Below are 27970 nucleotides of genomic sequence, written 5' to 3'. Positions count from 1 at the left end.
TCTTAAAAGTGGCAAAACAGGGCAAAAAGGGTCAGTAAAGTTAAAGTATTTGAAAAGGAATATTTAATGACAGTGGGGAAAAGCATCCTATAACAGACAGAAACCTGGGTTAGTAGTAATAATAATAATTAGAAGAATATTTATCAATACTATTGTCATTATACATGAATCAATAGTAAAATAAATATCAGGCATTGAATTTTCCTTTGGTTTATGATAAAAGAATTTAGACTTTCCTGCCAGGTAAATGCAGGGGGCGGGGCCACATTAGAGGAGATTACCTGACAGGTATATGGCTGATGGACTTTGGAGTCTGATAAAAAAAGAAACAGTGGAGAATGTTAATGCGTTTGACATCATCAACGCTGACGGACAGGTGAACCATGGCAGACAGGTATCTAAATGATGGATTGTTCTGTATTTATAACACCTGTAGTTTTAGACTGTAATTACTGGACTGAACTCTGTCTAGCTGATGTGGATGTGTTGAGTCACTTTTGTGAAGTTACACAGATCAGTGTGAGTTCAGAAATACTGGTCAGGATCTAAGAACTGTCAGCCTTATGTTTCTGAGTCTCATCCACGGGCATTGCCATGTTTGAAGGTTGTCTTAGACTATCTGTAGGTCACAATAGGAACAGATGGGGGGGCTGTGGAGGTCTAACATGCAGACATCACTATGACAGATTACTCAGCTATACACAGTCTCTGCTGCTTTCTTCTTAGTCTGAATGAAAAAAAATCAGTTCCCTAAAAACTAAAGTCCATAAGATTAGTTTACTAAACAGTGAACCAATGTTTCTGTTTCACTGATGAATTTCACATATTGATGGAGAAAATCTCCTCGCCAGCTCTACTCAACTTTGCCAACATTAAGTCTTCTTCCTCAGATGAAATAATCATCTTCTAAAATATTCCATTCTTACCTTTGATGAATGTCATCCTCTAAAGATTCTAAAACATTCCATTCTTACCTTTGATGATGTCATCCTCTAAAGCTTTAAAACATTCCAGTCTAACCTTTAATGATGTCATCCTTTAAAGCTTCAAAAAAATCCATTCTTACCTTTGATGAATGTAATCCTTTAAAGATTCTAAAACATTTCATTCTTTCCTTTGATGATGTCATCCTTTAAAGCATTTAACACATTCCATTCTAACTTTTGATGATGTCATCCTCTAAAGCTTCTTAAACATTCCAGTCTGCCCTTTGATGCTGTCATCCTTCAAATATTCTGATGGCATCCTTTAAAGCTTCCAAAAAAATCCATTCTTATATTTGATGATGTCATCCTCTAAAGCTTTAAAACAATTCATTCTTACCTTTGAAGATGTCATCATTTAAAGCTTCTAAAACAATTCATTCTTACCTTTAATGATGTCATCCTTTAAAGCTTCCAAAACATTCCCTTCCCTGCTCTAAAAGATATCATCCTGTTAAGTTTAAAAAAACATTCCATTCTTACCTTTGATGATGTTTTCCTTTAAAGCTTCCAAAACATTCCATTCTAACCTTTGAGGATGTCCTCCTATGAAGCTTCTTGAGCATTTCATACTTTCCTTTGATGATGTCCTCATTTAAAGCATCTAAAACATTCTTACTTTTGATGATGCAATCCTTTAGCATTTCCTAAACATTCCATTCTTTCCTTTGATGATGTCATCCTTTTAAGTTTCTTAAAAATTTCATCCTTTCCTTTAAAGATGATGTTCAATTCAAGGCTGTTTTCTCATGTATCTGTTGACTCAGCATGTTTTTCCTCTCATGAATCATTATCAGCGGTGTCTTGATTATCAGCTGTTGTCTTGATAACGAGTCATTAGTGAGTTTGCGCTCAATAAAAGTCGATCAGAGATCAACAACAAGACAGAGAGGAAACACACGGAAACAGAACACCTAAAGAGTGCAGCAGGTAAACTTCATCCAGGTGAGTTTGTCTGTTTAGAATGAGGACAGCATGTGACATCACTGTGATTTCACAGTGAAAAATACTAAATGTCTGAGAAATGAATGTTTGATTTTAGATGGTAAAAGTGTAAATATCACTAAAATATTGATTATGTATTGATGCATTGATAGTATGTGTATTGCTGTACTAACAGTGTATGATTATGTATTGAGAGTGAATATACTACTGTGTAAAAAGTGTATTGATTATGTATTTATGTATTGATCAGATCTGATCAGCTGTCAGCATGAGGCGCCGTCTCTCAGGTCTGGAGACCCTGCTCTCCATCCTGACGTCTCTTCTTCTTCTCTGCTGCGTCGCTCTGATCGTGGTTTCATGGCTCAGCCTGCAGCGTGAAGGTGAGTCTGTACTGTCTGTTTCTGTTGACCTGTCCAGGTATCAGCAGCTGTTATTGATCAGTTGTTGATCTCTGTATAGGTTCTGATGAGACGGCAGTGCTGAGAGGTCAGATGGTGATCACAGACGGCGCCGTGTTCTCTGAAGATCTCAGAAACTCAAGCAGTGTGCTCTATAAATCACTTGCCTACGACGTCCAACGACTGGTGAGATCACAGGCTTTTTATTTTGAAAGGGGCGGTTAGATCTAAGCACAACAACAGCTTTAATGTTGAGGACAGGAACACTAGAATCTCTGAATCAGCTGGTGTTTGTAGTACAATGTTAGTCCAGTATGATCTCAGTCTGAACAGATCAGTGCTCAGGATAATCCTGAATAGGCTCACCACTGTTTAACTGTTTACCAATTAAAAAAAAACAAAAAGCAGCAGTGCACTGTAAAAGTTCCTAGGACTTTTATTGTGAAATGCTGCTTCACCTACAGGAAGCAGCTACCTCCTGAGCTCCTCTGGAGTAAATCAAAGACTTTTATTATATTTAGATTTGAACCATTCAGTGGATCTATATGGATGTAATGGTTTTGATTTTATCGTTACCTTTCTTGTTAATCGATTAATTGATTGATTGAAAGACCAGAAGGTGTGTCCACAGTGTCACATGACAAGAGTGTGTTATCTGATTGGATGACAGGTCTCTGATGCATTCGGTCTCTCTGAGCTCAGTGATGACTTCACATCCTGTCACGTTTTATACTTCAGGTTTGTGACCATCCAACATTCATGCATACATCCATCATCCATCCACTCGTTCATCCATCCATCCATCCATCCATCCATCCATCCATCCATCCACCTATCAATGCATCATCCATCCATCCATGCATCCATCCATCCATCCATCCAACCATCCATCCACCTATCAATGCATCATCCATCCATCCATGCATCCATCCATCCATCCATCCATCCATCCATCATCCATCCATGCATCCATCCATCCAATCCTCTATCCATCCATCCATCCATCCATCCATCCATCCAATCCTCCATCTATCCATCCATCCATCCATCCATCCATCCATCCATCCAATCCTCTATCCATCCATCCATCCATCCATCCATCCATCCATCCATCCATCCATCCATCCATCCAATCCTCCATCTATCCATCCATCCATCCATCCATCCATCCATCCATCCATCCAATCCTCCATCTATCCATCCATCCATCCATCCATCCATCCTGTTTCTCTCAGTACTAATGGGATTATTGATCAGATGGTGGTAGATTATTCATTGATCCATGATTGTTGTTTTATAGTCGGGGCAGTGTAGCTGTGACGTTTGACCTCTGGTTTAATCAGCTGATTGATCCAAAGGAGGCAGAACAAAAGCTGGGGGCGGGGCTTCTAGAGCTTGGAACCACCGGATTGGTTATTGACAGAAACAGCATCAAGATTACAGGTGATGTCACTGATGATGGTTGATCAGAGCAGCAGTAGCCTCTGTTTATTGATTTATTTACTTATTTATTGTTGTTTGTGGTGGTCAGAAAAATCAAACGAGTCGACGGAGACACCGCCTACTGTCACACCTTCCCCAGGTATGTGCTTTCACTATTATCATAGTCACTGAATCTCTACAGTCTAATGTGTTCTTGTAGTTAATCAGATTAACTGTTTATCTCATTATTTTAACTACAGACTATGTTAAATGTTTTCTTATGTTGCTGTGTTATGTTGCTGTCAGACGTGTCGACGGAGACACCGCCCACTGTCACACCTTCCCCAGGTATGTGCTTTCACTATTATCATAGTCACTGAATCTCTACAGTCTAATGTGTTCTTGTAGTTAATCAGATTAACTGTTTATCTCATTATTTTAACTACTGACTATGTTAAATGTTTTCTTATGTTGCTGTGTTGTTTGGAGGGGTTTTGTTCTTGCCTCTGTATTGATATGATCTTTGTTTCCATAGCGACATGTTCTCCTGATCAGACTTCCTGTTCTGACCAATCAGCCTGTGTGTTCATTTATCGGCTGTGTGACGGAGTCAGAGACTGTCCTGATGCCTCTGACGAAGACAGCGCTCTGTGTGGTCAGAGACGTTAATGACACTCAAACATTACTGATAAACTGATCAAACAGCTGATCACTTACAGTCTAACTCCCTCTGATGTCATCTCCATAGCAACCAGGTGTGACGGACAGTTCCTGCTGAAAGGACTGAGTGGAGAGATCAGTTCATCGGAGACAAAGGAAAGACGATTCTGTCGCTGGATCATCAGGTACAAAAACACGCTTTCTCATTTCTTGACACCAGGAAGCCAAAATGTTTCCACACTTCAGATTTAAAAGTCACTGGAGCCTCCACAGTCTCAAAAAACTTTGTCACCCTATGAAAAATGTAATTAATAATGGATTATTGTTTTCAAAAAAGTAATCTGAGTACTCTCACAGATCACTTTGTCGCGTTTTACCCCAACCTCTCATTTTGGCAGTTATTATGCTGGGATGACGATAACTGACAAAGATGTTCAGTTTCTAATGAATTTTGAAATTTCAGCATCCACAATGTGTTAACAAAAAACTGACACTCTTCCCCCTGGAGCCATTTTTGGCCCCACTGACTATCATTTAAACCACTTATTTTCATTCTACTGTCATTGCAATACAGAAATATGAAATTCTGTCTATTCCTCTTTAGCCCTGTCGTTCAGAGGCAACAAACAAAAAAATTCCCGCCAGATGTAGCCATTTTTACATTTTTGCAGGGAGGTAAACATATTAGTGACTGTAGGCCAGTGGGATAAATTCTTTCAACTAAAACTGTTTGGGGTGTTTTGTATGGATGTCATAATGTACTATATCTCCATTAACTACTACTCTTTTTCTACTTTATCTACTTAACTAATTTATCTACGTTATCTGCTAAACTATTTTCTCTACTAAAACTACTTTATCAACATTTATTACTTGAACTACTTTATCGACTTTAACTTCTTCATTTACATTAACTACTTTGACTACTTTAACTACTTCATATACTTTAACTACTGTAGCTACATTAACTACTTTAATTACTCTAACTACTTTATCTACAATAACTACTTCAACTACTATATCTCCATTTACTACTTTAACTACTTTATCTACTTCATCTAGATTAACCACTTTACTTTTTCTACTTTATCTAAATACTTTACCTACTTAATCTACATTAACTACTTTAACTACTTTATCTCCATTTTCTACTTTAACTACTTTAACTACTTCATCTCTTTTAACTACATTTTCTACTTTAACTATTTTAAATTCTGTTTCTAGTTTAGTTACTTTAAATACTTTACCTACTTAATCTACTTTAACTACTTTATCTCCATTTTCTACTTTAACTACTTTAACTACTTCATCTCTTTTAACTGCTTTTTCTACTTTAACTATTTTAACTTCTGTTTCTACTTTAGTTACTTTAAATACTTTATCTCTTTCAACTTCTTTTCTACTTAACTGCTTTAACTACCCTAACCACTTTAACTACTTCAACTACTTTAAAATAATCACATGTCATTAACCCTTTAACTCTGTAACAGGTGTCCTAGTTCTTAAAGGCTGATAAGGAACCCTGTGTCTGTGGACTACAGTTACCGGAGACTTCTGTTATCAGATCATGGGTCTAATGTTTTATTTCAGGGTAGAAGAAGGTCTTTCTGTCAGGATCAACATGCTTCAGTTTGACAGTGAAGAAAACATTGACGTTCTGAGACTCTATGAAGGAGTGGGAGCTCAGAAACACCTCACAGGTAAACCACCATGAAACCCACACGCACAGATCTATGATGGCTCACTGCCACTCACTTTTCCTGTTCACCTTCAGCTGAGCTCTCAGGCTCCGCCTACCCTGGCACCGTGTGGCTGCTGACCAACCAATCAACAGTAGAGTTTACTTCTGATGATGTCAACAGCCTGGCGAGTTTTAAGGCCACCTACAACACCGTCAACACCTCCAACTTATCAGGTACAAAAATGACAAAAATAAACTACAATAAACTACAATGGACACTGGTCTACAACAAATTACAATAAACTTTAATGAGCGACAGCACCATAAACTACAATCTCAAACAGGTCTTCTATAAATTCTCTATTGATAGACCAATGTCTGAGTCACAGCACAACCCCTCTTAGAACTGTGGTTTGGCCGTCTGGTTCATGGTTTCTAATCTATTCTGATCTGATCTAATTTAATCTGATCTCATCTAAACAATCCAACCAACCCCTAATAGAATAGAATAGAATAGAATAGAATAGAATAGAATAGAATCACTCTACTGCCCTGTCTGATACTGATATCTGAAGACTGATGTTTGACTGCAGCATTCCTGTTAGACCGTTGGGTTCTAGCAGACAGTCCCCTGTAATGACCTAATCTTTGTGTTCAGACCAGGTGAAGCTCACCTGTACCTTTGAGGAAGGTGTGTGTTTATGGCGTCAGCAGATAGATGAAGAGGAAGATGATGGAGACTGGATCAGAGTCCGTGGGGCGACCTTTCCTCCTCTGAGCGGTCCGAGTGTGGACCACACGCTGGGAAACAGCTCAGGTGAGCTCACCTGTAGATGCTGATTAGTTCATGTAAGGTTTCATAGTACCTTATATTTTCTTCTATATCTGTTTACTTTTCTGTTATACAATATTTTTTTTTCATTATTGCTTTTTTATTTTTTTTATTGTTATTGTTATTGTTATTATTATTATTTTTTATTTTTTTATTTTAATACTATTATTGTTATTATTTTTATAATTGCTTTCATTATCACCTTTTATTATAATTTTATTATAATTTTATTATTATTGTTATTATTATTATCATTATACATATTCTTATTATTCTTATTATTATTGTTGTTGTTGTTGTTGTTAACACTATAATTACTATTGTTATTATTATAATTATTCTTTTGTTATTATTTTATAAGTATAATTGTTATTATTAATTGTTTTCCTTTCATTATCAACATTTATTATTATTATTATTTATTATTATTATTATTATTATTATTATTATTATTATTAATTTATTATTTCTTTTATTATCAACATTTATTTGTATTATTGTTATTATTATTACTTTCATTATCAACATTTTTCATTATCTTATTTTTACTTATTTATTTTTATTATAAATTTAATTTTCAAAATTTATTATTGTTTTTATTATATTATTATTTTCATTATAACTTTCATTATCAACATTGTTCATTTTTATCATTATTATTTATTTATTTTTAGTATTATTACTTTTATTATCAACAATAATAATTATTGTTTTCTTATTATTATTGCTATTATTATTATTTTCATTATCAACATTTATCAATATTTTATTATCATTTATTTATTTTTATTATTATTTAATTAATAATTAATAATAATTAATTAATTAATTATTAATGATTAATATTAAATATTCATTTCTATTACTTTCATTATCAACATTTATTATTATTATTATTATTATTGTTGTTTTTGATTAATATTACTTTCATTATCAACATTTATTTATAATTTTATTTTTATTGTTTTTTTATTATTATTACTTTCATTATTAACATTTGTTATCATTTTATTATTATTATTGATGTAATATTACCGTTGTATTATTGGCTGGTTTCTTTGCTTGACAGGTTTCTACTTGGTCACTCCGCCCACTCCCGGCAATTGGCCAAGGAGCTTCAGGATCGAGAGCCTCCCACTGACTCCGCCCACCCCTCCATCTTGTCTGAGTTTTTGGTAAACAACAGGAAACAAACAAACAAACAAAGAGATTTCATCATACATTAATTATCTAGTAACATGAAGGCCCACCCCCTGGCGACAGGTATCACATGTATGGAGAGGACGTCCACCGTCTCAGCGTCCTGATGTTCCGCCCCTCGGGAGTCATCAGTGTGTTTCGGAAGGACGGTAACTATGGTGACAGCTGGCACTACGGTCAGGTGACCGTCATCGTTACTGAGGAGACCAGAGTGAGTGTCATCATCATAGGGGAGGGGCTGAGGGAGTTTACTGATCCTTTAACATCATGTGACCCCCCCCACAGGTGGTCTTTGAGGCTCTGAAGAGGGGCGGGATCAGGAACGACATCGCCCTCGATGACATCACACTGACAATAGGACAATGTGGCCCCTCCCCCCCTGATCCAACCAATGTACTACCTCCAACAACCCCGCCCCCTATACCTGGTAAGAGCCTTAACTTGATCCCAATCCCTACACCAGGTAAGACCGGTAAGTGGACCTCAGCCCCTATACCTGGTAAGACCGGTAAGTAGACCCCACCCCCTATACTAGGTAAGATCCATAAATGGACCCCGCCCCCTATACCAGGTAAGATCTATAAATGGACCCTGCCCCCTATACCAGGTAAGATCTATAAATGGACCCTGCCCCCTAAACCAGGTAAGATCCATAACTGGACCCCGCCCCCTTAACCAGGCTAGGCTATACCTGGATGGATAGAGACTCCACCCCCTATACCGTATATGTCTGTTGCTTTGAGTCTGACTCCGCCTTCTCTCTTCTCTGATTGGGCCAGCTGACTGTGGAGGACCCTTTGACCTCTGGGAGCCAAACTCCACCTTCAGCTCACCAAATTACCCACAATCCTACGGGCAGGAAGCTGAGTGTGAGTACACCTGTCCATACTGAATCTTTCTACTTCTTCTTTATCCCACCTGATATTTGTGACTCATTTTAACTGAAAATAAATAGTTTTTTTTATTTGTAAAAGGATCTATATTCCATTTCACTGTCATAAGTGTCAGTTGGAGTTGAATAAATAAATAATAAACTATGCTATAGTCCGTTTTTATCACTTCACTTCAAAATCAAAATCCCATGATTACAGCTGATACACCTTGATATTTAAGAATGTGTAAACTCCTGGATAAAAGTTTTTCAATGGTCTTAGTGACTTTATAATGATAAACTTTAATGACATTTGTTTATTTCTAAGATTTTAACCATAAAATCCTGACTGAGTATTCTAAATTAAATTGCTGATAATTCTAAAATCTCATTTTTAACAGTTTTATTAATCTCTTCATTCATTTGGATAAAACAAAGAGAGCTCAAACCCTTCAGAGTCCTCTGATCAGGGCGCTGAGCTTTCACTCTGACCCCTCTCCAAGATGGCGTCTATTTCAGAAACCTAGATGTGACGTCTCAGCTTACCTGTCTGTGACCTGTTACCTGTCTGACATCACTTTAGTTACCCATGATGCTCTGCTCCTACAGGTCTCTGGACTCTCCATGCCCCTGAAGGTCTTAACATCCAGCTCCACTTCCTGGACTTTGACATCGAAGCAACCTATGATGTGCTGGAGGTGCGGGATGGGGCGGGGCCTAACTCCACCCTACTGGGTATGAAGGTGTTCTACCCACAATCCTTTTCACCAGGACGCCTTTTTGATACCTTTCCAGGTAAATCTAGGTCTGTGTTCCAGCTGTCTTAACAGGTAGCAGTGGCCCCGCCCACGACCTGTTCTCAACAACCAATCAGATGGCTGTGTGGTTCTTTACTGATGAATCAGGATACCGCCGTGGGTTCAAGGCTAACTTCACCTCCGGGGTCAACCTGGGGTCACCAGGTGAGGGGCGGAGCTTAGAGGTCAGAGTATGAAGAGTGTTGGTTTATATTATCATTAAGGTTATTGATCACTGATTATTGATGAGTATTTGATTATTGATGATGATTTGTCAATAAGTGTTTATGGGTTATTGGTTATTGATTTTTAATTATAAATGAGTGTTTATTAACTATTGGTGCATGTTTGATTATAAGTTATTGGTTATTGATTATTAATTATCAACCGTGTGTTTGTGTGTGATCAGCTCCATGTGCAGATGGTCAGTTCCAGTGTCTGACAGGAAGTTGTATCCATAGAAACGGTTATTGTGACGGCGTGGTCGACTGTCCTGATGGCTCTGATGAGTCTGAGTGTGGTGAGTCTGTTATTATTGATTACTGATACACTGATAATCTATAGATCTATCCATACCAGTTCGGCACTCTGCCACATCCACCTTAGTTCTGGACTGCTCTGGTTTCCTGATGGCCATCCTCCAGACCTGCTCCAGGACCATGCCCCGTCTCTCCAGGTGTCCTCCCGGCTGACCCTTCCACAATGCACGTGGTCGGCCCCAGCATCTGGTCCAGCCCACTGGGTTCTGGGCATCCAGTATCGGTGAGCTGGATCAGGCCTGGGCAGACATCAGCTGGATCCAGAATCCTCCAGAGGGCATCTCTACTCACCGAGTCAAATGCCTCCTGGGCTTCAACATAAGCTGCAAGCAACCCTCCAGTAAATACCTGAAAATGGTCAGTGAGGACCTGAAGGACCAGGATGCGGTCTACTGTAGACTTCTTCGGCATAAAGCTTATCTGTTCAGGTCTCTGCTGTTGGAGCAGTGGATTATAGATCCTGTTCAGCAGTATCAGTGCGCGGACCTTGGCTCTGAGAGAAGTGTAATACCCATCTAGTGTTCCTTGAGCCCATCTTCATACACCTGTGCATCGTCTTGGTCCCCAAGGTGACCAACATCCAATCTGATTGGACCAGAGTCAGCCTTCCTGGGGCAACTCTTCCGCAGTTTCAGGGTTGGACCAGAAGCTGATGGTCACTACTAAAGACCTGGGCACTCCTGAAAACCATGCAGTCCCTGAGCAGCCTCCAGGGTCCGCCTACAAGTACATGGTCAATCTCCTTCTCTGTGACGCCATCATTAGAATACCAAGTCCAGCACCACGAATCAGGCTCCTGGAACCACAACCCAGTAATCTTCAAGCTCCGACTGCTGTCAAAGTCAAGGAGCATTGAGGAGCTTTCATCCGGTTGTTCAGAGCTGTGTGAACCAAAACGTGCCCTGTCAGTGCCAGTGGCACTGAAGTCACCAAGAAAGACCTAGACATCACCCCTGGGGATCGAATCTACCACCAAGTTGAGTCTGGTGTAGAACACTTCCTTTGCAGAGAGTTCACTCACTCCTGCTGGAGCATAGACTGGGACAAATGAAACCGAGCCCAATGAACAGGTCATCTGGTGCCCAGTAAACACATACTGACAGGCCTTACCTCCAATATGAAGGGGGTCAGTTGGCTCGCACCACAAATAAACTTAGAAATCACACTGACAGACTGGATCATAAATCATCATCATGACTGTGTCTGAGGGGTAGCAACAAGCAGACAGATGTGGAGACTGTGGGTGAAAGACCAGTAACATTAATATTGACCTGATAGTGATCAATCTTACATATAATTGATTGTTATTATTATTGTTGTTGTTGCTGCTGCTGTTGTTTTTATTATTATATATTCCAGTTGTAATAATTTATTTTGTGTGTCTATGTAGTTGTGTTCCAGATGAATAGCTCCGCCCCTCTTCGGTTTAAACGTGCTTCCTCTCTGCTCACCGTCTGTGCTGACACCTGGAACTCTCACCTGTCTGTGTTCACCTGTCAGTACCTGGGCTACAGGTAACTCACCAGGCTGTGTTTAACATCATGTTAAAGGAAGTGCCCATATTTGGACAGATGGGCTGAGTTTGAGATGAGTTTGCTGTTTTTCATCTCTGCCGTTATGTCCACATATGGTCACTTCATCTCTGCCAACATGTCCCAGTATGGTCATTTCATTTCTGCCTGAATAAAAAAATATGATAACCTCGTTTCTGCCTATAAGACCAAATACGGTCACTTCATTTTAGCCTATATGTTCAAATACGGTCACTTCATTTCTGCCTATACGTCCAATTATGGTATTTTCATCTCTGCCAACATCTCCATATATGATCACTTTATTTCTGCCTATATGTCCAAATGTAGTCACTTCATCTCTGCCTATATATCCAAGTATGGTCACTTCATTTCTGCCTATATGTCCAAATATGGACACTTCATTTTTGCCTACATGACCAAATATGGTCACATCATTTGTGCTTACATGTCCAAACATGGTCAGCTCCTTAGACATCATATTCTACCTACACAGATGACTCACCTCTGTGTCGCTTTTCCAGGTGGGGGGAGGAGTCTCTGCTGCCCGTTCTTCCTGGATATTCTCCGTTTACAAACATCAGCATCTCCAATGGGACGCTCCAGACCACAGCAAGGTACGCCACACCATAGACCAGCAATATTTACCTCATGTTGACTATCCTTTGTTGCCAACTTTTGGTGAAGTGGGTGGAACCAGGGTCTACTATTGGTTAAAGATGGAGAGAAAAAATCCTGTAAATGTGGCGTTTTTGTTCCTCCAGTGACTCCTGCAGCAGTGACAGAGTGGTGTCTTTAACCTGCAACAACCAACGTAAGAACACGCACACAGTTCAAACTTTCTACGCTCAGAAACACAGGCTGACTCTTTCATTGGTTCATTAATCTATGTGGGTGTGTTCTAGCGTGTGGCGTCCGTCAGATCTCCAATTATTCCACAAGGATGGACCAATCAGCAGAGAGCTCACCTGGATCAGGTAAAACTTAGTGTGACTCTTCCTTTTGTCTGATCCTGTTTTTGATAGTCTACCTGTGTTTTTTCTTACCTTTCAGGTGAGGTTAGAGTGGTGGGTGGGGTTGATGCTATCAAGGGGGCGTGGCCGTGGATGGTGTCTCTGTGGTGGAAAGGCCGTCACGTCTGTGGAGCGTCTGTGATTGGTGGAGAGTGGCTGCTGACGGCGGCGCACTGCGTCTACGGGTAAGACAAGACTGACAGTAGGGGGCGCTGTGATGGAGGCTGAGGTTGAGTTCGCCTGGTTCATAGACCATCTGTCTAGCTCTGATAATCAAGGTGTAGCTCTGGAGCCATTTGTGGCTCTTTTGGGATTATTTGTGGCTCTTTTATGTCTTCATTTTAAAGATTATTCCTCTAGAAAACCTTAAAAAGAGAAAAAAATTATTTGCCCTTTTTCACCATTTTGCCACTTTCATCTATTTAAGCTACCTTTTGTCATTAAATTACACTTTTTTTCTCGTTTTTGCCCATTTTGACACTTTTCTTTGCAACTTTTATCCCATTTTTTTGCCACTTTTGTCCCATCTTTGACACTTTTCACAGTTTTTTGCCACTTTTCACCAATTTAAGCTACCCTTTGCATTAGATTCCAATTTTTTCATACTTTTTTGCCCATTTTGACTCTTTTTTGCAACTTTTTACCCATTTTTTGCCACTTTTATCCCATTTTTTTGCCCTTTTCACCCATTTAATCTGCCTTATGCCATCAAACACCACTTTTTTCATACTTTTTTGCCAATTTTAGCCACTTCTATTTTGCAACTTTTTGCCCTTTTTTGCCACCTTTGTCCCATTTTTGCCCTTTTTCCACCATCTTTTTGCAACTTTTGTCTCTCTCTCCTACAGGAAGAACGTCCACCTGGAGTCGTGGACGGCGGTGTTTGGTCTTCATGCCCAGAGTAACTCCAGCTCTGTGGACGTCCAGACCCGACGAGTCGATCGCATCATCATCAACACAGAGTACAACCGACAGACCAAACAAGCTGATATCGCCATGATGCATCTGCAGCAGCCAATCAACTTTACCGGTGAGCGACAGCTTTTCAAAATAAAATAAGATACGCGATGGTAAGAGATACTCAGACACCACCAAAATAAAGGTATGACAGATTTTTTTTTTTTTTTTAATTTTTGAATTTTTTTTACATATTCAGATAACACAAGCTATATGGTATATGAATCCTCTGTCACATTTCTTTTTTCAACAAAGGTTTAATCTTTCTGTCTGTTGTTGCAGACTCCATCCAGCCGGTGTGTCTCCCTCCTGAAGGTCACGACCTCTCTGCAGGAAGAAGATGCTTCATCGCAGGCTGGGGAAGAGAGGAGGAGGGGGGTGAGACTCTGAGTCTGTTTTTTCTCAAAGTTCAGGATTTAGACTCAGAGAAATTAATGTTCTCTTTAATTCATTTAAACTTTACCGTGTGTTCTCTCTTAGGTTCCATCCCAGACGTTCTCCAGGAGGCCCAGGTTCCTCTCCTGGACCAGGATCAGTGCCAGCTGATGTTACCTGAGTACACCATCACTCCCAGCATGCTGTGCGCCGGATTCCCCGAGGGAGGAGTCGACTCCTGCCAGGTAAAATCCCCCTCTGACCAATAGGAGAGCTTTACACCCAATAAGAAACTTCCCCCGCTCCTCTCCAGTTCCACCCACGATTCCAAAAGTTGTCAGCTGCGACCTGCTGTTTGGATTTATTACGTTTTTTTATTATCAAAGTTTGCTGTTGTCGTTTCCAGGGTGACTCCGGAGGTCCACTGATGTGTGAGGAGGATGGGTTCTGGACTCTGATTGGTCAGTCTCTAACACACATACACACACTCTGTGAGCTAGGTATGTTTGGATGATGAGCTCTGATTGGTTCCTGGCAGGTGTGACATCATTTGGGGTCGGTTGTGGTCGTCCTCAGAGACCTGGCGTCTACGCTAAAGTCTCCGCCTTCACTTCCTGGATCGCTCAGACCAGACGCTCCGTCCCTGAATTATTCAGCACCTTTTGATTTTATTTAATTTAATTAATTTAATTTTGTTAGTAGTAGCTTTTAACAAATTCCATTTAATTTAATCTAGTAATTTAATTTCTTTGAACTTAATTTAAATTAGTCTGATTTAATTTGATTCAAACAAATTTGATAATTTAATCTAATTTAATTTGATTCAATTTTTTAATATTTTAATTTACTTAATTTAAATTAATATAAACTAACTGATTAATTAATTCTTCATTTATGAATTTCAAAGGATTTTGTATTGTATCTTTTCTTAATATTTCTTTGAAATAGAACTATAAAAAAGAAAGTGTTTTATTTTGAAAGAGACACTTCTGTTTAGGTTGTTCATCCTGTTTTTCTTTGTTTTTTTGTTTTTCTGTTTTTTTTTTTTGTGGGTTTTTTTTTTTCTTCAGTTTATGGAAATGTGCTTGAATGACTGATCCAACAGGGGGCAGAAAGGGGAGAGAAAAAAGAAGATTTGTTTTTTTTTATTTATTGAAATAGAAAATATATAACTGTAAAGAGCATTTCTGATATCAGCTGAGAGGTTTTATATGAAAACAGTGCAAAACCCACAATAATAAAATGTTTTAAAACCTAATCAAATAAAATGATAAATATAAAGGTGGGGGGTTTCTGGGGCTTCTTCTCAGACTTTGATGACGTTTGTAATCTTCACAGGTAGAGAGGACTTTCATGGAAAGATTCTTTAGAATCACCTGACTAAAGGTCAAATTAGCTGCATCCCTGTAAACCTGGACGTGGCACATCAAAAACATCTTTACAGGCCAAGTTACATGTTAGCATAGAAGATATTAGTGGCTGACTCAGAGCACAGACGGGTTCGTGCAGATAAAGACATAATGAGGAAGGTTTCTGACAGACAAATTCATGGGATTAAGAGAGCAGATGCTAAAATGCCATTACAAAGCTACAAAAAGGTGTTTAAAGCTGCTGGTGCCTCTGGAGTCCCACCAACCTCAAGGTGTAGGATCCTCCAGAGGCTTGCAGTCGCGCATAAACCTACTATTCAGCCCCCCTAACCAATGCTCACAAGCAGAAATGGTTGCAGTGGGCCCAGAAATACATGAAGACTCATTTTCAAACTGTCTTGTTTACTGAGTGCCGTGCAACCCTGGATGGTCCAGATGGAGGAGTAGTGGATGGTTTGTGGATGGCCACCACGTCCCAATAAGGCTGTGATGTCAGCAAAGAAGGGGCGGAGTCATAATTTGGGACAGAATCATGAGGAGAGAGCTGGTAGGCCCCTTTAGGGTCCCTGAAGGTGTGAAAATGACCTCGGCATAGTATCTAGAGTTTCTGACTGACCACTTTCTTCCATGGTACAAAAAGAAGAACCGTGCCTTCTGTAGCAAAATGATCTTCATGCATGACAATACACCATCTCATGCTGCAAAGAATCCCTCTGTGTCATTGGCTGCTATGGGCATAAAAGGAGAGAAACTCATGGTGTGGCCCCCATCCTCCCCTGACCTTTAACCCTACTGAGAACCTTTGGAGCATCCTCAAGCTAAAGATCTATGAGGGTGGGAGGCAGTTCACATCAAAACAGCAGCTCTGGGAGGATATTCTGACATCCTGCAAAGAAATTCAAGCAGAAACTCTCCAAAAACTCACAAGTTCAATGGATGCAAGAATAGTGAAGGTGATATCAGAGAAGGGCTCCTATGTTAACATGGAACTTGGCCTGTTAAGAAGTTTTTGATTGAAATAGCTTTGATTTCAGTAAATATGCCCTCCTAATGATGCAAACTGACTGAATGACCATTTTCATTTCTTTAGAACCTATAAAATGTTCTGAAACTTTGTTTTGCATAATAATGTTGACCAGAGCATGTGAGTGGAGTGGAGCGATGAGATTTCCCGCTCCTCGCTCACAGAGCTGTTCCTTGCGCCCGCTTGTCCGCTCAGAGGGGATTCAAGCCGCTCTGTTAATTATCACTCCACCTTCCACTCAAATTTCTACCCGCTCCACTCAAATCACTCACTGCTCACTCAACGAAAACACTGAAGCGCATTGCATTCACTGGATAGGAGAGAAATTATTGTCTGTAAATCCTCTCACAGTGGCAATGAAGGCGCTATTGCGGTTAATCTGTTATTACATTCTTCTCAGTTTCAGCCACTGGGAAAGACTGATGTTTTTAAAAAATGACGATGGTGTTAATATTAGTATATCGAGTTGTCGTCCAGTTGCCTACAGAAAACAGTGTGGCCGTCTGAGCAGCTAATTATACACAGATGCATTCTGGGTGAGACATGCTTCAGACGTATGATGTGAGCGGTAAAGGAGCGCAAAGATAAGGTTCCGGTCCAGCTTTTTTGAAAAAAACCGCTCTGGCCAAAATCGTTCCGCTCCGCTCACATGCTCTGATGTGGAACAGTGCATTTTGAGGTTTTTAGTTTTAAAAAATAAAGGTTATCATTATGAAGTTTGTTCAAAAACATTTGAATTATGTTCTAACAGCTGATGACTTGAAAAAATACTCTGACTGTCATTTGCATTAATATTTAGGAAAATAAGAGAAAAATGTCATTTGCATAATAATGTGGAAAGCGGTGTAGGTAAACCACAGATCACTGTGGTTGATAACGTTTATTCTTTTTAAACCTAACAGGGGGAGAGACAGGGGGAGATCATTACTGTAGATTTACGTCTTCTGTACTATTATTAGTAAAAAAAAAAAAAAAAAAAAAGGTTGACATGTTATAAATGGCCTCATCTTATTTGATTTTATATTCATATGGAATCACTCAAAGGTTAGATATTACCAGACTCATCTAATAAATGTGATAGACCATCCCATCATTTAAGAAAGAAAGATTTCTAATAAACTAAATAAATCTACAGTTCCATATGGAGACACTGTGTGCTTTGTATAATAATTTCTATTATAACGACACCTGTGGATGGAATAAGGACAGGTGAGTCTGGAACAGAGAAATCACATCAGAAAACAAAAATCAATACCAACAAATTATTTTTAAATGGGAATCTTGCAGGAAACCACTACACCAGGGGCATTGTTGATTTATTTTAAAATGTACCTGGAAATGCAAAACCAAACTCTTTATTTGAGTTCAAATAAAAGTCAGTCATTAAACACTGTAGATATAATTAGAAAGCTCTTAAACCCAGGCTATTCAATGGAGGCCCTGGGGCCAAATCAGGCCCCCAGGGTCATTTCTAGAGGCCCTTTAAAGATCCAACATGTAGAATTTCTGCCCCTAAATATTTTTATTAATTCAAAAGGGGCCATTCCTACATTATATATCTTTAACTGAGGTCTTACAGTATCTCAGAAATGTCCTAAACCAATGTTTGGTTTTCAGGAATAAATATCTTGTAGGGAGGAGAAATGCTCTGAAAAAGGTACTTCCACGTTTGTGCTGGTAGAGACGCTAGACTGCACACTCACCCTGTGACCATACCCAGCGTTTTCTGTTCAATGGATATTTTAGTATTTTTGAAGTTGAGTTGTATGAGAAAGGGCTAGGTAGGTTCTAATGTTCTGAAATATTTCAGTGTGATATATTCAAAAATTTTAAAATTGGAGAAAAAAAACATAGAAATTTAAAATAAAAAAAAATTGAATAACTAAAAATAAAAAAAAAATTAAAACTCAAAAATAAAAAAATTTAAATTAAATTGAAAATTAGAAAATTAATAATTGAATAAAAATTAAATATTAAAAATTAGGAAATGGGTGAATATTTTCTGCACTAATTGAACAGCTCTGTCTTAAACATTTCATTTTTAAGTTCCTTTTAAAGCAGGCACCCACATGCAGCCCTCCACCTCATTCAATGCAGACCACAAGTCGGATTCAAATATAGCAGGGCAGAATCTGGAAAATCATTTCTCTGAGTCTTTTACTACCTATGTGGTCAATTCTTTCAGCCTTTTGATTTGATTAAAAATAATAGGAAACTTCTTTTCAATTTCATTTGATTAACTAGATTTTTATTCTATTTCTATTTTTTATTTTATTATTAATTTATTTTTATTTTTTTTTTTCAAAAACATGTTATTTTCTTTGTTAATTTATTTCTAATTCATTTTTTTACATATTTCTTTGATTTTGTTTTTCGATATATTAATGTCTTATCTTTTTTTACTTTTTAGGAGATTTTATTGGCAGTGAGTGTTTTTTTTTTTTTAATTCTATCCATGAGCATCACTAAATGAACTGGTAAAAAAAAATATATAAAAGTGAAATAACAAGTAACTCATTCACTGTATCCAAAGCAGCTTTAAATCAGCAGTTTGAATTGTTAGTAATCGCAGCGGCTAAACTAAGAATTTATAACAATCTGTAACAGTTTGGCCCTTTGGCATTTGAAATAAAATTAATCTGGCTCTCTTGTTAATCAAAGTTCCCCATCCGTAATTTAAACAGCCAACCAATATTAGCCTTTAGCCGCCATTACTGTCTTCAGTCTTGAACACAGGGCTTTAAGAAGCATCTATTCTCCAGGCCAATGGGGGCGCTAATGTTCTTCTAGGGTGATTCCTACCGCTAATAAACCACAGAAGAAGAATCATAACACCATTAGCCGGTATCAGGAAGGTTCTAGATGAACTGGTACGTTCTGGTTCTTTCTGAGTCCACTCTGAGAACATGAATCCATGCTCGCCAGTCTGAGGAACACCTGAGCGGAGAACATACACCTGTAAAATCCACCGAAGAAGAAGAAGATCGGCTCAGGGTACCGGAAGTGGAGTCAGTGTCAGGAGGCTAACTGTTAGCATCAACGGATAAACCAGGTGATTATTAAAGTCAGGTATCAATGACTGTGATTGATCGGGTATCAGGATAGCGACGTCACTGTGATCCGGGATTAATCCGGTAATTTACACCGAGATTAGAGATTAAACCAGTTTGATACCTGTTAGCGCTGTTAGCATAGTTAGCTCTGTTAGTTCTGAAGCTAATTCAGTATTTCTGATAGATTCTAGTTTAAATGTAAATAAAAGTTCATAATTCTCAATGACAGTAAAATCCCCGATCCTCTGAGTGATTTATCAACTAAAGATAAAACTATTTAGTTGAATGTAAACCTTATTTTATTGACAAACTGAAGATAGGAGTTTAAATGAAGCTGTTATGAGCTACTGTAGACTCCGGTTAGATTTGCTCTCAGTGTACAGGAATTAAACATATATAAATAAATCAACTTTCAAAAGTGTTAAAATCAATATTTAGGTACGCACGAGCTTGGTATGAGTTCTTGTAGGTCTGTGAGCATTGGTAGTCTGGTGGCAAAGGTTGGGAGGAGGCTGACTAGACCTGATCAGAGTATAAAACACATTCACATTTATAATAAAAGGATTAATATTAAAACGTTTAGAGGCTGATAATTTATCCTCTGATTATAACTGAACTCTGACTGAGTCATTTCATGAACTGAGTAAATATTGAGTTCAGTTTTTAGTGATTATTTTATATATTAATTGAAAAAGCCACCCAAACCTCCCTGGTCCTATGTGGAAAGGCCGTCACCCCCAGAGCCTAACAGATGGTTGTTCGAAGTCTTTGTGATGACTGTCAGTGAGTCTTTCACATCACTGTGGAGGAATGTTGTCCCACTCTCTCTGCAGAATTGTTGTAATTCAGCCACATTGCCCAGACTTTGACTCGACCACTCCAAAGCCTTTATTACCTCCGCCGAGGTTATGTGACTGGGTGGGTTTGTTAGTTAGTTAGTTTGTTAGCAACACAATTCAAAAAGTCATGGACGGATTTTCAGGAAGTGTCAGAAATGGCATAAGGAAGAACTAGTTAGATTTTGGGAGTGATCCGGATCACTGTCTGGATCCAGGAATTTTAAAGGAGTGTAGCGCCACAGTATGTAATAATCCTAACCATAGGACTTAGTGTGGGCTTTAAGGTATGCCCTACCCAACTACCTTGCCCTAACTCTAACTGCTTAGTGACTTATGCCTAAACCAAACCCCCCTTCAGGGCTCTAGACTAAACACCTGACCTTAACCCTAGGATTTAAGGTGGGCTCCAGGGTATACCATACTACTTTGCCCTAACCCTAACCGCTTAGTGCCTTACAAAATGCGGCGTTATTACATTATGTGGCGCTGCAAGGATTCTTTACCATTGGGAGATAGGGCTAGTGGCGGAGGTCTGCGCTGTTACCACTTTACACCAGGAGATGGCAGACATGAGTAACTTCAGTCCCAGCAGTTTTTGGTGTGTTTCTATTCAAAGTTTTGGAGTTTATAGAGTTTGAAAGATGCACGCCCGGTCGAGACGGGTTGGAGCGTAACAGAGAGAAAGACAGTGAATTGTAGCGAGAATACTCACAATGCTGGGAGGAATAGAGGAATATTCACCCTCTGCCATGACTTTCAGTCATGTGAGACCATGGGTGCTTCCGCCATGACAATTCACACGTAGTGAAGCCAATGCTTTGCCTCACCGTGTCTCCACCCCACCGGGGAGGGGGTAATCGGCAAATTAGATTTTGGGAGAGATCACCGTCTGGATCCAGGAATGTTTTTAAAGGATTCTTCGCTATTGGGAGATAGGGCTGATGGTGGAGGTCTGCGCTCTCTGAGTGCTTTTCTAGTTTAGTTTTGTAGTCCATTCAGAGGTGGACTTGCTGGTGTGTTTGGATCCTTGTTCTGCTCCATAACCCACGTGTGCTTGAGGTCTTGAACTGATGGCATAACACACATTTTTGACACTTTTATGCCACTTGTCTACTGTTTTTGCTACTGTTAACACATTTTGCTGCTATTTGTCCTTTTTTGCTAATTTAAACCAATTTGTGCTCCTTTTTTGCCCCTTCATTTGAGACTTTAACCCATTTTTGCTGCTTGTCACCATTATTTACCATTTTTTGCCACATTTGACATATTTTGTATTTTTTTTTTTTTTTTTTACTTTTTTACTGGTTTTGCTACATGTGGCCCATTTTACCACCCCCTTTCCCACTTTGAAACCCCTTTTGCAGTTTTTTTGTTGTTGTTGTTGTTTTTTTTCTCACTTCTCGCATTTTTTTGCCACTTTTTGGTCACTTTCTACCATTGTTTGCAGGGGTTTTGTTTGTTTGTTTATTTGTTTGTTTGTTTGTTTGTTTGTTTGTTTGTTTTTTACCAATTTTGGCCAAACCTTTCTGCTGTTTTTTGTCCTTGTTGGCTTCTTTTTGGCCTTTTTTTAACCAATTTAGCCCCATTTGACCTATTTCTAACCCTTTTTACCAGTTTTTGCTACTTGTGGCCCAGTTTTCCACCTATTTTAGCCACTTTAAATCCATTTTTGAAGCTTTTTTTCCATTTATCTTGCCCCCCTTTTCGCACTACTCACCATTTTCCCACAATTTTGTCACTTTTTACCCATTTTTGCCACTTTTTGCCACTTTTTTGCCTCTTCAACCCCATTTTATAACATTTGACCTATGTAATGAAATGCTGTGTTAGTTTTACTCCAGATGGAACGGGACGCACACCTTCCAGAAAGTTCCTCTTCTGTGTAGTCAGTCCACAGAATATTTTCCCAGATGTCTTGGGGATCATCAGGATGTTTTTAGTTAAATGTGAGACGAGCCTTTGTGTTGCTTTTTTGTCAACGGTGGTTTTGGCCTTGGAACTCTCCCATGATGCCATTTTTGCCCAGTCTCTTTCTGATTGTTGAATCGTGAACTCTGACCTTAGCTGAGTCAGTGAGGCCTGCAGGTCTTTAGATGTCGTTCTGAGTTCTTCTGGGACCTCCTGGATGAGTTGTCCATGCTCTCTTGGAGTCATTTTGGTAGGCCAGCCACTCCTTGGAAGGTTCACCACTGTTAACACTTTCCCTTATTTGTGGATAATGGCTCTCAGCGGGGTTGGCTGGAGTCCCAATGCCTCACCAGTTCAACCTACTTTCCAAAAGTTGCCAACTAAAACCTACTATTAGGCAAAACAGGATGGAGAAAGGCCCCAACATCCCATTCTTCACCAGCATTTTGTCCTCTGCCTCAATCATAGCTGGTTGGTTCTAGTCTGTAATTTTCTTCTGTTTCACAGACTTCAACATGAGCAGCAGAAAACCCCAGGATCAGGAGGACGAACAGGACGAAGAGGAGGACTTCTATGACTGTGAGGAGACTCACCACCAACTGAGAGGAGCAGAGGAGGAGACTGCAGGAGCGTCTAAAGACTTAAAAACTGACAGACTGACAGACAGAAGTGACGGCTCTGAGAGGGAGGGGAGGATTGATGAGGACAAGACTGGAGAGGGAATGGCTAAAGAATATAAAACTGGCAGAAAAGACTTCAAAGAGAAGGAGGGGAGGATAGATGAGGAGCAGAGAGACAATGGGCTGCAGGATAATGAGAGGGAAGGCGACGAGCTACAGAGCGATGAGACAAAGGGCAACGGGTTGCAGGATGATGAAACGAAGAGTGACGGGCTGCAGGATGATGAGACGAAGGAGGACTCAGACTCTGAGTTTAAGGAGGTGCTGGTGGATGAGGTGGAGTTTGACGATGATTATCTGAGGGAGGTGGAGAAGGAGCTGACAGAGGAGGAGAAGGAGGTAACAGCTGTTAACCTGGATGCTTTGGTGTCTGCTCTAACCTTAACTTTCAGTTGAAGTAAATCAGACGGTCTGTGTTTCAGAGTCGACGGCAGCAGAGTTTGACTCTGAAGGAACAAGGAAACGCTCAGTTTAAGTCTGGGGGTGAGTCTCCATGTTCATTTAACCAGTATAACCGGCACAAACAGTATAACCTAGAGTAACCACTTGTTCCTGCAGACTGGGAAGAGGCAGAGCGGAGCTACAAGGAGGCTCTGGGTTTATGTCCCATCTGTTTCAGCAAAGAGAGAGCCGTACTGTTCTCCAACAGAGCTGCAGCCAGACTACACCTGGTACCTGACACACTAACAACACAGGGATTACATACCAATAACATGAACGCATCATGCTCAAACAGGACTACATAATGCCTAAAACATGACCACATTATTCAAGGAAAATGACCTGCTTAGAAACATGACCACATCAAGCTAAACACAGAACCACATCATGCCAAAAAACATGACATCTCGTCAATAACCATGACCACATCATGCCTAAAAACATGACCACAACATGCCAGAAACATGACCACATCATGCCTAAAACATGACCACATTATTCCAAGAAAACAGGACCGTATTATGCTTAGAAACATGGCCACATCAAGCTAAACACAGAACCGCATCATACCAAAAAACATGACCACATCTCACCAACAACCATGACCAGATGGTGCTGATAAAAACAGAACCACGTCATGCCAGAAAACATGGCCACATCATGCCAAAACCCAAAAACACATCATGCAAAACACCATGACCACATGGTGCTGAAAAAACAGAACCATATCATGCCAAAAAACATGACATTATCAAAATAGTAGAACCACATCATGCCTGAAAACACGACCATGTCATGCCAAAAAACCATGACCACATACTGCCAAAACAGTGCCATGACATGCCAAGAAGCATGGCCACATCATGTCAAAAACCATGACTATGTCATGCCAAAAACATGACCACGTCATGCCAGAAAACACAGGACCATATCATTCCAAAAAGCATGGCCGTATCATGCCAAACACTTGGACCACATTGTTCCAAAAAACAGGACCACATCATGCCAGAAAACAGAACCATATGCCAAAATCCATGACCATATCATGCCAAACACCATGACTACATGGTGCTGAAAAAACAGAACCATATCATGCCTAAAAACATGACCACTTCATGCCAAAAAAACAGAACCATTTCAAACCAAAAACCATGCCCACATCATGCCAATAATCGTGACCACATCTTGCCAAAAAAAGTACCATATCATGCCATACACCATGGCCACATCATTCCAAAAAACATGGGACCATATCTTGCCATAAACACAGGAGCACATCATGCTTAGCAAAATAACCACATTATTCCAAAACAAACATGGCCACATCATGCTTAGAAACATGACCACATCATGCTTAAACACATAACCCTATCATGCTATTATCATACTTTTAACATTCCTAGTCCATCCTTTTTTAGTCGGCACTTATCCTCACCTTAATCCTGTTCTAACCCTTAGTTTACTTTCATCTTGTCCCAATCCTTAGTCTACCTTGATCCTGTCCCAATCCTTAGTCTACCTTGATCCTGTTCTAACCCTTAGTCTACCTTGATCCTGTTCTAACCCTTAGTCTGCCTTGATCCTGTCCTAATCCTTAGTCTTCTGTAATCCTTTCCTAATCCTTAGTCTGCCTTAATCCTGTCCCAATCCTTATTCTACCTTAATCTCATCCTAATACTTAGTGTACCTTGATCCTGTTCTTACCCTTAGTCTACCTTGATCCTTTCCTAATCCTTAATATACCTTGATCCTGTCCCAATCCTTATTCTACCTTAATTTCATCCTAATCCTTAGTCTTCCGTAATCCTTTCCTAATCCTTAGTCCACCATAATCCTGTCCAAATGTTTCTACCATTGTCACAGAAGTTTTACTATCTCTGTTTTTCAGGATCTGAAGGAGAAGGCGATCTCAGACTGCTCCAGAGGTAAATCATATGACTGCACACCTGTGCAGTGTTGCCGTGTTACTGATTGGTCATTGTACTGATTGAATGTCTTGCTACCATAGCGATAGAGCTGAATCCAGACTATGTGCGAGCGTTGCTCAGGAGGGCGGAGCTTTATGAGCAGACAGAGAAACTGGACGAGGCTCTGGAGGACTACAAGAAGGTCCTAGAACTGGACCCCAACCAGACTGCCGCCAGACAGGCCTGCATGGTGAGTTCACTGACAGCTCGGACAAAGCAGGCAGCGTTCAGATCAGATGTTATTATAGATCAATAGAGAGGATGAACTCCCTAACATTCTAGAAAAACTTCTCTGAACCTGATCAAATTCTGCCCCCTGGAGGTGTGACGATGTGCAGCATGTAGGTGGTTAGTCTTTCTCAGTGGGTAAGAATGGAAATAAGAGTTTAAGGGAAAGTATAATTTAAAGTGATTTATCAGACAGTATTGCAAATGAGACTCTGACAAAAATGTTCAACAGCCTTTTTTTCCATGACATACTAGACTCAGACCAGCCAAAAATAGATCTTTGATGACTAAAACTGACTAAATCTAAGTTTTGTTTTTGTCAAGATGACTAAAACTAGACTAAAATGTTGTTTAGTTTTTGTCGGATATTCAAAAACCGTGATATGTCTCCACTGTGGGTAAATCTGTCAAACAAACAATACATCTGTATCTGTTCTGCCTCTCAGCTGTAGAAAGTAGGGACCCCAGGTCTGGTAGGGGAAGGAGAACACGCTACCATGACTCAGGCAAAAGAACAAAAGTTTGGACTAAAAGTTAAGACTGAAATCAGAGGACTTTATGGACTACAACGAGTCTAAAGTGTCTTTGAGTTAATGTCTACTAAAACTCTAAGGGTAGAAATGACTAAAATGTGACTAAAAAGGAAAGGCTTTTAATGTAAAGACTGAGACTAAAACAAAAAAATAGCTGTCAAAATTAACACTGCCTGTCTCTGTCCTTACCTGTCTCTGTCAGAGGTTACCTGGGCAGATCCAGGAGAGGAACGAGAAGTTGAAGGAGGAGATGATAAGTACGTACTACACCTCAGCATACCACCTTAAAGGACCAGTTCACTGTTTTAGCTCCTTCACTGATCAATAACTGCTAAACACTTCTTTAAATAATCATTATTCTAGTATTTTCACAATAAGAGTGAGCTTCATTCTGAAGGTGTGGGACTTACTGTTTCAGGTAAACTGAAGGATTTAGGGAATCTGGTCCTTAGACCATTTGGACTTTCAACCAGAAACTTCCAGGTGAACCAGGACGCCGCCACGGGGTCGTACTCCATCAACTTCGTCCAGAGCCCCGGCAACAACAACAACAACAACACGTGATGTCACAGACACAGATGTTATATATAGATTCTATAATGGGCTCTGATGTTTGTCTATGCTGCCGCCATATTGGAGAGGGGTTGTCACAGCTCATAATGAATGTAAGTCTATGATAGAATATGGAGGCCGATTACTGCAACTTTAAAAACAAGGACAGATATCAGGGTCAGGTTATAAACAAAATCTTACATCATAATTACAAAACAAGAAGTCCAAATTATGAGCTAAAAAGTTAAAATATATGTAGGTTTTTATTTTGAGGGTTAAATTCATCAGTTTTGACATATTTCATTGTTTTGACTTTTATCTCATAATTCAGACTTTAATAATTTTGACTTGATTTTTTTTTTAATAATTACCTTTTTTACCCTTTTTTTAATCTGAACTGTCAGAAATGGTCTTCCAACTCAGGAGTCTATCTGTGATTAACACTCTCATTCATCACTGAAACGATTATTTAGTAATCCAGTTGTCACACCCTCGCTCCTCTCCAGCCTTATGATCAGATCTGACAGTTTTTGTCTAACTAAGACGTTGTTCAGGACTTTGTGTTCCTGTTCAGTGTTTGTATCCTGCTAATTCATAAAAACATCTCTGTGTTTGTAAAACAAACACTCAGTAAAGCCTTCATCATAGACAGACTTCCAAACATCATCAGAGTAGAAGTCACAGCTGTACCTCACCAATATGGCCGTCACACAGACATATGTCTGAAGCCTGGAAGCATGTAAATATCAGACAGGTGATGTCACAGGTGTGTATGATCCTGCGTGTGCGAGAGTTTTTTTAATAAAGCTGACTGATGTGAGATCTTTGTGTGGTGGATTAATCTGTTTACTTGTGTTTTCTGGTCTCCATGGAAACAAAAAGGTTCAATTCAACCAAGCAACCAATCAGATAACAGGACGTTGCATCTGACTGTCTAGAGTTTTACTGTTGCAAAGGTATTAAATAAACCCATCACACAAAAATATAACACTGAGGTGTCAAAAGATGAAAAGCAGCATGGGGGCGCCAACGGTCTGGTGTTAGACCACGGCCACATGCAGAAGCCAGACCAATCAATCAGCGAGCATTTAGATCCAGCCTAATGCTCCTTTCCTTCATGTCATCCTCCCTCTGCCTCTGGTTTCCACTGTCAGCCCTCTCAGAATAAAG

The 27970-nt window shown here is 39.6% G+C and overlaps 2 protein-coding genes across 2 annotated transcripts; both read left to right on the top strand.

Annotated features, from left to right (window-relative positions):
* The first annotated feature begins 51 nt into the window (after positions 1-51).
* Positions 52-14965, top strand: tmprss15 (transmembrane serine protease 15). Its single transcript, XM_041801025.1, has 28 exons — positions 52-2308; positions 2388-2512; positions 2997-3064; positions 3627-3769; positions 3858-3908; positions 4055-4096; positions 4284-4403; positions 4497-4593; positions 5999-6108; positions 6183-6323; positions 6748-6906; positions 7991-8096; positions 8185-8332; positions 8407-8548; positions 8901-8990; positions 9602-9727; positions 9811-9954; positions 10199-10309; positions 11719-11842; positions 12385-12477; positions 12625-12674; positions 12766-12837; positions 12914-13058; positions 13722-13903; positions 14113-14208; positions 14311-14450; positions 14612-14666; positions 14744-14965. The coding sequence occupies exons 1-28, from the start codon at positions 2197-2199 to the stop codon at positions 14869-14871; spliced, it is 3120 nt and encodes a 1039-aa protein (XP_041656959.1). The 5' UTR covers positions 52-2196; the 3' UTR covers positions 14872-14965.
* A 4429-nt stretch (positions 14966-19394) lies between these two features.
* On the top strand, positions 19395-27620 carry ttc1 (tetratricopeptide repeat domain 1). The gene is made up of 8 exons (XM_041802242.1): positions 19395-19651; positions 22907-23418; positions 23502-23562; positions 23638-23750; positions 25409-25445; positions 25529-25677; positions 26451-26505; positions 26667-27620. Exons 2-8 carry the CDS (start codon positions 22915-22917, stop codon positions 26810-26812), a joined length of 1065 nt encoding a protein of 354 aa, XP_041658176.1. The 5' UTR covers positions 19395-19651; positions 22907-22914; the 3' UTR covers positions 26813-27620.
* The last annotated feature ends 350 nt before the right edge of the window (positions 27621-27970 follow it).

The sequence above is a fragment of the Cheilinus undulatus genome, linkage group 12 (assembly GCF_018320785.1).
Source record: "Cheilinus undulatus linkage group 12, ASM1832078v1, whole genome shotgun sequence".
NCBI classification, from domain to species: Eukaryota; Metazoa; Chordata; class Actinopteri; order Labriformes; family Labridae; genus Cheilinus; species Cheilinus undulatus.
The sequence above is the reverse complement of the archived record's forward strand: the minus strand, read 5'-3'. Positions and strand labels throughout refer to the sequence as shown.

What these genes read in the sequence shown, in the direction of transcription:
- tmprss15 (XM_041801025.1), top strand. Translation starts at nt 2,197, where the DNA reads ATGAGGCGCCGTCTCTCAGGTCTGGAGACCCTGCTCTCCATCCTGACG. An exon ending in TTCTGTCGCTGGATCATCAG is followed by an intron (nt 4,594 to 5,998) that starts GTACAAAAACAC and finishes GTTTTATTTCAG; the next exon opens with GGTAGAAGAAGGTCTTTCTG. An exon ending in TTTAACCTGCAACAACCAAC is followed by an intron (nt 12,675 to 12,765) that starts GTAAGAACACGC and finishes GGTGTGTTCTAG; the next exon opens with CGTGTGGCGTCCGTCAGATC.
- ttc1 (XM_041802242.1), top strand. Translation starts at nt 22,915, where the DNA reads ATGAGCAGCAGAAAACCCCAGGATCAGGAGGACGAACAGGACGAAGAG. An exon ending in CGCTCAGTTTAAGTCTGGGG is followed by an intron (nt 23,563 to 23,637) that starts GTGAGTCTCCAT and finishes TTGTTCCTGCAG; the next exon opens with ACTGGGAAGAGGCAGAGCGG. An exon ending in CTGCAGCCAGACTACACCTG is followed by an intron (nt 23,751 to 25,408) that starts GTACCTGACACA and finishes TCTGTTTTTCAG; the next exon opens with GATCTGAAGGAGAAGGCGAT.